The sequence below is a fragment of the Cupressus sempervirens genome, chromosome 9 (assembly GCF_028749045.1).
Source record: "Cupressus sempervirens isolate cs-2001-9-10 chromosome 9, ASM2874904v1, whole genome shotgun sequence".
Taxonomy (NCBI): domain Eukaryota; kingdom Viridiplantae; phylum Streptophyta; class Pinopsida; order Cupressales; family Cupressaceae; genus Cupressus; species Cupressus sempervirens.
This window is the reverse complement of record NC_143126.1, coordinates 78632752-78642095: the sequence shown is the minus strand read 5'-3', so window position 1 is coordinate 78642095 and position 9344 is coordinate 78632752. Positions and strand designations below refer to the sequence as shown.

The following is a 9344-nucleotide window of genomic DNA, read 5'->3' as shown; positions in this document are numbered from 1 at the left end:
TGCAGTAAGGTCACAATCACAGGACTATCCACTCACAGGAACTGATTACACTTGTAAAAATGTGCACATTCCCACTTAAGAGTTACTCCAAAATCAACAAAAAAGACAACAGGCAAATACCATATACTCATTCGCAAATTGGTTGGCATCAAATACTCACGATGTTGAAGTAGACAGTAGAATAGAATACCCAACAAATGCTTGCGACCAACAAAATTTTATAGAATGCCCACAAAGTTATTGTTATTGACAATGGATTATCTTTTTGAATCTACAAAAAACAGATCCATGGGAAGACGATATACCATGAGTGATCCTACCTTGACAAAAACATAAGCTCTGTATGTGATGGAAGCAAAACTGTCCAGGATGCAGAATATGAATTAATATTGCTTCAGCATGTATGATGTTGCCATCATTATCATTAGTCATGCGTGAACGTATACAGCTTCTTTCTTTTTACAGAGGAAAATTACATTACTCACACCAGTTCAAACCGGAAAAGATCATACAGCTCCAATGAGTATGAGCAAGCTGCCAAGGCAAAGGCAATGGCAAAGGCGAAAGGCAATTGCAACCAAATATTAATAGTAGTTGCTCAGGAACAACATTTTGCTCTTCGATTGCAACCAAATATTAATAAAAAGAAGTTGCTCAGGAACAACATTTTGCTCTTCATGTACATAGTTTTGAAGCCGGAAGGAACCCGTTGTCCATGCAAACTGAGTGGCAGGGGGAAAAACCAGTACATTTGACTCTGAAAGTGCCACACAGAAGCCCAATTATTTCGAACCTCAAGACATTTCCTTCATATTTGTATATTTAGTATCTGCATGAAAGAGACATCCTGCAGATAATCGAATGACTAGGTTGATAACAGCTTAATGGGCTGCACCGGAGGAACGGCATAAAGCCAAACCTTTCATTCTTCTAAAGTATAAGGCATTTGAGATCCTCGTAGTAAGCAAAAACCCATGCACTTCCATGCATAAAATCTATTGAATTGTTCTAGTGAGCTTACATTTGGAGATGAAGATTGTAGCAGTGTAATTCAGACTACAAAGCTTCAGGAGTTCTGCAGATCTTTGTTTTACAACAGGGTTGCAACTACTTTGTATAACAAGAAGCAATTTGGGTGCTATCCCTGCCTCTACTGCAGTTGAAGTACACTCTTCAGGTGCCAATTTACATACCGTCCACAAAATTGAAAGGGCGTGTTGTGTACAATCTTCAGAAACTCTCATCAAAATTCGAACTATATTGGGGATGGTAGAAGAACAATCCTTTAGAGCAGCCCTCCCTTCCGGGATGGTAGAAAGAGTGTCCAGAATGGCCAGAGCAGTTTCTAAACAGCTAGTAGTAGCACAAGGAAGAAGCTCAACCAAGTGTGCAACTAATCCAATGCTGACTACTTGATTCCTCACTTGCTTGCAAGAACAAATAATTTTTAGTAAACCAAGCCCGGCTGCCATACCTTTAGGGTATCTCTTGTCCTTCAGAAGCCGCAACAGACCAAACAAAAGCCTAAAACTTGAAACATTTTCAGACCTCAAATCTTCTATATCCATCAGAGTTTCTATGAGCTTGACGGAATTTATTTTTGTCTCTATGGTGCCCTCATGAAGAAGGTCTACCATGAGGGAGATTTTAGCAGGTTCCGCGAGACTAAATTTGCTTTCTGAATCCAATGGCAGATTCACAAGAATACCAATGCATTCAGCCCCAACTGCATGTGAAGTGAACGGACCCAACAGAGATGATAATAATGCTACCCCAGCTCCATCCAATACAGTTCTCCTGGCCGATTCCTCCGTTTGACATATCTGCCTGAGAGCACAAAGAGCCTTAATTCTCGGTTGCCCTTTAGCCTTCTCAAGCTTCTCCAGAAGCTCTTTTACTCTCCCTTGCACATTTTCCGCCTGCTTCTTTTGCAGCAAAAACCGGTGCGAAAACCACTTATAGATAAGATGGAACAAGGTCCTATTGGGAGTGAGAGAAACGTCCCAGAGCTCTTGCATAGTTGTGGGGCAAATGTATTGCCCTATCGAGAACCATCTCAAGATATTGGATCTCTCATAGGTCTGACCAGTACATAACGTAACAGGATCCTGCATAGGTTCAAGAGAAATAGGACAAATAAACACCGAAGGCACATCTGAGCAATCCAGCTCTTCAATCATTTGCTTCAACGAAGCACCATCTTTCTTCCCTTGGACTTTCTGATCACAACCCAAATCTGTAAAACCATTCTTCTTCTCATCCTCTCCATCCTTCTCCCAGCCCGATATCTTAAAAGATGGCATCTGAGATGCAATAACAGGGGACTTATTATGCACACTAAGCGTTTCCGCAATGCTAGCTCTAACAGACACCCATTTGATGGAGCTCATTCCTAAAACCTAAATGCCCACAAAAATCAATCCCCTGCAACGCCCAGAAAAGACTGCCGTCATTTGACAGAAACAAAGGAAAATCAGAAACCCTCAAACCTCACAGCTCAAAATAAAAGAAGCTCTCAAAGACAGCAAGCAACGAAATGCGCATTTGGGCATTCTTCCATGAGACTTATCCACCGCATCCAATCAAGCAATCAATCACCAATCCAAGCCAATAATAACAATCTTGCATATGACAACAAAAAAGAACCATTAACATCAAGGAACAAAGAAAAAGAACCTGGAGCTCCCAAATGGGCATCTGTGAGTGGGAATGAAGCGTCAGTTTTATAGAAATTGGTTCATTCCAATGTACTCCATTGCAATCCAGTCAAAAGCATTCATTCCATCATCATCATCATCGCCTCATCACAGCATTCAGGACCCACAAAGCCCACAAGCAGCAGCAGCACCATCAAACAAAAAGAAACAAAAGCATCAATTCCATTCCATTCTCCCCCTCCTCCTCCACTACGCAAAGTATGAGACTGTATACACCCCCATATCTACTAGATCTCTGAAAGCAACAGCGAACCCACACAGTGCAGGTGTTGTACTAAATCTCCCAACAATCAATATAAACAAGCAAACCCCACATTCTTTCTCTTCCCACTACCACTTGCCCTGCCTTGTCCAATCCTTCACGTTGATTGACAACAACGCCAAAGTTTCCGTCACCGTCGTCAATGCCGGATTCTTCCTCACCCCAATAATGATGGCTTTTACGTTACTACGTGAATTACCGTGACTGGACCTCATCCGCTTTGTCTGGTAACCGATTCACGTCATTTGACCGATGGTCTTGACGTATAAAAGGAAATAAGTACGCCGGTCAGAAGTGTTGATGTGCGCGCCACACGTGTATGATGTAGCCCATTCCTTGCTTCCTTCCTTGTTTAGACTAAAGACTGTCCAGTCAAACTTTCGTATTATATTTGCTTTAATCACCTTGAAATTCCACCCATCTAAAAATAATTGCCACCTCCACTTGCTTTATCATTTACAAGGTTAAAACTCTGCATTTCCTAGAAATTTTTTAAATCTCATAATTTGGGCAATTAATAAGGTAAGATTAAAACCTTAGCAATGCACGTGTTTGGCTATTATTCCCTAGATTATTCAATGTGTACGAACTCTCCACATGACCAATGGTGTGGTCTCCAACACCTTTGAATGGATTGCTAATGGTTGCATGCTCTAGAGGTGGTGCAAACCTTTTTTCCAATTAGAATATGTTTGAAATTGTTTGGACCAAGGCCATGGTCGATTGGTGTCCAAAGTACTTTGATTATGGGGAATGAGGAGATAAGCAAGGGTATATGGATGACTAATGCTTCATTTGGATTAAAGTGTTCTTATAATAGGTGCAAATGTGGTCATGAAAAGTTTATATTCAACATTTTGAAGTATAACATTTAGTATACTGGAGGACCCTGACGAGGCTCAAAAACTAGTTGGCAAAGACTTCAGGGAGAGAGTATATGTCTTGGAGGAAAGAATGAGACTTATGGCCAAATTCACAATTAAGGTGACACATGCTCCAGCTACTACCTTGTACCTGTTAAAGGATAACCAGGAAGGAGATCTGACCAACGAAGATGCCAGAATGTTTTTTGACTTCTTGGTTAAGGATTGGGCTAACATCCTCCTCAAAAGGAAGGATGAGAAGAAACTCAATTAGGGTTGTTTCCTCTTTGCTTTTTATGCTTTTAGTTTGCTAGTTCAAGAACTCTGATAGTTTCAAGGTGGTTGTGTCTTTGTTTAAAGACTTTTATAGTTTATGTTGTTATGGTATAGATAGTAATTCGATGCTTTCTAAAACCCTTTCCTTGATCTTTTTGGTGATGTTTTTGGGATTATAAGTATTAGGAGGTATTTTTGACTGCTGGTGTTCTGCTGGTAGTTGTCTATTTTGTTTGTTGTAAGGGCCAACCCCCTTGTTTGGTTGCTTTTTAATTCAAAAACATTTAGTTTTTGTTTTGACCATGTAAGTATTTTTTGAAAGAAGAGTTTTTAGTTATAGTTATTTTAATTATTTGATTTGGGAACACAAGTTATCTTAGGTTAAAACTTTTTCAATTTTGAGCTCAGGGTATGATCTCATTTTATTAAAAAAATATTCATTGAATATAATGATGGTATTTTTTTTATGAAGGGATTTTAATCTATAGTCATTTTAGCTACCTTATACATGAGCAAAAGCTCAATCTCATTATTTATAATGTTGGAATTTATATATATTGAATATAACATTTTATTTTTGATGGAGGGTCTTCATCTATAGTTATTTTTGTTACCTATTACTCTTGTGTGAGCTTTAGGTTGAAACCTCTTTGGCTAAGTGTCAAGCATTGAGGGATATTTATTCCACCAAATTTCCAATATGGGTACACAAGCTTTGAGTTGAAACCTCTTTGATTAAGTGACAAGGATTGAGGGGTATATATTCCACCAAATATGTCTATGGCATGATCTCAACCTCGTCACTTATGATGTTGAAGTCTTACACTTAATGAGACTTGATCCTTAGTAGGCTCATTAAGAACCATTCAACTTCATGAATAAACCAAAGGCCGATTGACAATGTTGTCATTTTTTACTAATTGATATATAAATTGTCTTTGAAGGTATACTTAGCAATACAGATAATCTTGTTCAAGCTTAAAATCTGTTAGAGTAAAACATTGATTTAATTTCATTTATTAAATTACCTTTACTCACTTCTTAAGATTTCCTTTTATGCACTTGCATTTCTATTTAATAATTAAATAATAATAAGTAAATGTCATTTACCTCTTAGGGTTTCCCTTTTAGGTTTTATGATCTCCTTCTATATGGATTGATCAATTGTAAATTTCATTCATTCTTTTAGTCTAATAATATAATTTTCATTTTCTTAGAGCAAACCCTTGCCTCTTCTTTGTCTTTTCTTCTCTGTGACGAGTTCTTGCATGCAAATGTTCTTCAGGTTTTGTGGATTTGTATTGCTCAAATCCTTCAAAATCTCTATAGATTGAGTATATTTCACTTCTAGTCTTTATATTGTTTCATATACGAGCATGCTACATTTGTGTTCTCTAAACAAGATTGTGCATAAATAAAGAATCAAATAAGGTATAATATGATTGTCTTTCTAATCACTTTCTATTTATTTAGTTTTATTTATTAAATATAGTGTTGAAACTTTTAACTATTGGATGTGTTGATTGTCTTTAAATTCACATTCCACCTATAATCTTGATGTTATCTCATACACTAACACACAATATTTTTGTTCAATCAAAAGGATTATGTATAGAGATAACAAGGTTTGTTTAATTGGAAAAAAGAAACATAGAATTTACATATAGATGAGGATAACAAGGTTGAAGATGCATGCCTTTCTAATCAACTTAATTTTAGAAGCATCAATTGTAATGTTCTATCAAATTAGAATCATATGGAACTCGTTACTAAGAAATAGCTTAAAAATAATATGTTTAAAATTTATACACATGTAACAAACAATTACATGTGGAGTTGAAGCCCCCCCCCCCCGCGAAAAAAAGGGAGAGGAAAAGAGAAGCAACCAAAGGAGTTGGAAGATGAGGGGAGAGGGGGTAGGAGGAGGTCAGGGAGGATTGCAAAATCTAATGCCAAAAGGAAGTTGAAAACTGGGGCCTCTCAAGAGGACGAGTCAGATTCAGAGGATATGGGTCATCCTAAATGTAGGATAAAGGAGAAGGTGGCCAATTTTAGTGAGGAGAGAATGGAGGAGGAGGAAGAGGAGGGTTTGGATTCCTCTCGGTCTAGCTTGGGAGAAGGTTTTAAGGAGATGAAGGAGATGACACATGTTTCGGCCACCATTGGGTTGGGGTGTGTAGATTTAACTCAGGACTAGCTCCCTGAAATTGTGGAGAAAGTGCCCTCCCCAGTTATGATTTCCTCACCTATTAGGGTTTCCTCCGAGGACAAAACTAACCCCCAGATTGTGCAAGATGATATTATGGTGCACACGGATGGCTATCCTTATGACAAGCAGGAGGTCAACATGGAAATTAAGAAGATAGTTGGCAATGAGGTGTGGGAAAGAATTTATCCGCTGGAAGAAAGAATGTGCCTTTTGACAAAGTTTACTGTCAAAGTGACACATGTAGCTACTACCCCACTTCACTTGCTTAAAGATGTAGAGGGTGATATGCCAATGGAGGACTCCAAAATGCTATTTGACTTCCTTGCAGAAGATTGGGCTAATATCTTCCTGGTGAGGAAGGAGGCTAAGAAGCCTTAACTACTCTCTCCTTCTAGTTTTTCATGTTTGTCTTGTTGCTCTTATGTTGGTTGTGGAACTTGGCTAGGTTTAAGGCTTTTATGCCTTTGTGTTTATATTTTCGTAGCTCTTTTAGTTATAATACAAGCAATATGTATGTTATGCCTAAAGATACTCTTTTGGTTAAGTTTCTGAACTATGTTTTCATTTTTAAAGTGGTAGGGAGTAGTTTTGATAGTTGGTAATCTGTTGGTAGTTCACCAGTGCCATTGTTTATGGGCCAACCCCCTAGTTTTGGCTACTTTTAATTTTAAGAAAATAATTAGATGAATTGTGATCTATCTTAGTTTGAAATTCTCATATAAAGATAATGTTCAATCAAATTGAAACTTATGGAGCTTGTTACTAAAGTAAACTTAAAACTAATTTAATTCCCAAATTGGTACATGCAACATTAAAGTATTTTAGATCGATTATGTGAATGTTTGTGGCCTTAATAGAAATGACTTTAAAAATATTTAATTTTCAACTTAATATACTAAATACCTAAATAATTCATTTAGTTGAATGTTGAGGGAATATATAGACGATCAAGCAAAAATTAAGTAAATACCGTAGAATTAAGAATTAAGACATTGACTTATATTTACAGTTTTTAAATAGCAGTGAGGATTTACGACTTATTTTGTATATGATTGGAAGGTTTCTTTAATTGAAAAATATTACTTTGTGATATAGATTATGTAGCAATAGATTTTGATGTTAGTTAGATGTAGGAAACGACTAGAAGAACTATTGTCTTAATTTGAAACTTTACATTTAGAGAAAAAAATTGTATCACAAGAATGGTTTCTTATTAGACAAATTTAATTTGTAATTATAAAGATGAATTGTGCACTCCTAAGTGTCAAGAATCTATTAGTTTTGGTTCTTTGAGATTTTTATTTGTAAAAATATGTATTGATAATGAATACCTTTGGTAGTTTTTAAAAGAATTGATCTTTTCTTTTTGGCGATTAAAAAAAAGATATCATTTAATACTTTAATAACAACAATCAAATATTTCAATATATCATATAAGATTATCTAGAAACTACCAATAAGTGCAAATGTTGATGTAATTTGATGATGCAATAAATTCTACATGCTTGAACAATAATTTTATGTTATGCTTGAAAGGATCTTAGATAAGTTGAGTAAAATTATTTATTTTATTTCATACAACACCCTAGTGCACAAATTTGAGTGTTTCACACTCATGTTGATACCTTAGTATTCTTCCATTGTAGTGAGTATGTTAATATGGTCACAACAAATCTTATTTCTCACCTAGTTTGTAAGGTGAATCACCTTGGCGCATCATTCACATTAAATGATTTTCCCTTTAATGGTGAGTATACTTTGTTTAACATTCTTTCTCAAATTGTAGGCAAGAGCCTACAACACAACACAGAATTGTGAGCCTCTTATCTAGGAGGTCTTAGGTTCAAGTCTATAGCATGTCCACTTTCACCCCCCAAGAAAAAACTTTCTTTCTCAAATTGATCAAAATATTATCATTGGCTCATTATAGTTGTTCCCTGCTAACATGGATTATATCATAATAAAGGATTTTTTTATTAATGATCTTCATATGGAAAAACATGGAGCATGAAAGGTCACTATTCATGAAGGTATTTCTTTTTCACCTCTTGGTTCTATTTATTTGTCAATCCTTGTAGGACAGTACGAAATGTCTTACTACATTAGATTTACTCTTTATCAAATATACCTATTTCCTACTATAATCATCAACAAATGAAATACAATATATGGCTTTTGTAATGGAAGAAACATGCACAAGACCAAACATATCAAAATGAGTAAGATCTAACACACCACAACATATATGAGAGCTTAAGTAAAACCAAACATGATGTTACTTTTTATAAATGCAATACTCATAAAAATCAAAATCAAGATAACAATAGTTCAAAAATTCAAATCAATTTATTTTTCATGATTTATAGACCTTTCCCTCTAATGTGGAAAAGTACATATTACCATAACATAGTCTAATCAGTACGTCACTTTGATTCAAAAGAAAAAAGAACCCCTAGGTACCAAAATTCATGACCATCTACTAAAGGAAAAACCTTCACCTTTTCCAATGAAATATCCATAGATTTGGTTTTCATAAAAACACTATTATACATATCAATTTATCCATCTATCTTATACAAAGTGCCAGTTCATGACACCTTAATGACTGTTATAGCATCTATCACCATTTTTCTCCTCCATTGAAAAAGACTACATATATACATGTGTCATCTTAAAATGGACACACTCGTTATTTAAGATATTTTTATTTCATGTCCTTTAGTGACCTTATGGACCATGGATGGATTCATAATTGATCACATCTTTCTCATGTTTTGCTCTATATTTTCCACTTTCATTAATGCAGTCTTAGAGACCTTAGGGATAGCTCCCTATGGGCCAACCCTGGAATAGGCTGACCCAGGTAAAGCCCTTCTCAAATAGTTCAACCCAAGTTGAACCGTGTCCTCGGGATTTTAAATCTTGAGGCCAATTTTGTCTTGGGGTTTCAACTTTAATAACCATGTAATTTCATCAGCTTGCTTTGTTTTTGCACCCAAAAATTAGTATAAAATGAA

At 35.9% G+C, this 9344-nt stretch overlaps 1 protein-coding gene across 1 annotated transcript; it reads right to left on the bottom strand.

Annotated features, from left to right (window-relative positions):
- Positions 1–216: 216 nt before the first annotated feature.
- Positions 217–3219, bottom strand: LOC149537702 (U-box domain-containing protein 31-like). The gene is made up of 2 exons (XM_089799079.1): positions 2677–3219; positions 217–2424 (listed from the first exon to the last, which is right to left on the bottom strand). The coding sequence occupies exon 2, from the start codon at positions 2388–2390 to the stop codon at positions 996–998; it is 1395 nt and encodes a 464-aa protein (XP_089655205.1). The 5' UTR covers positions 2391–2424; positions 2677–3219; the 3' UTR covers positions 217–995.
- Positions 3220–9344: the final 6125 nt, after the last annotated feature.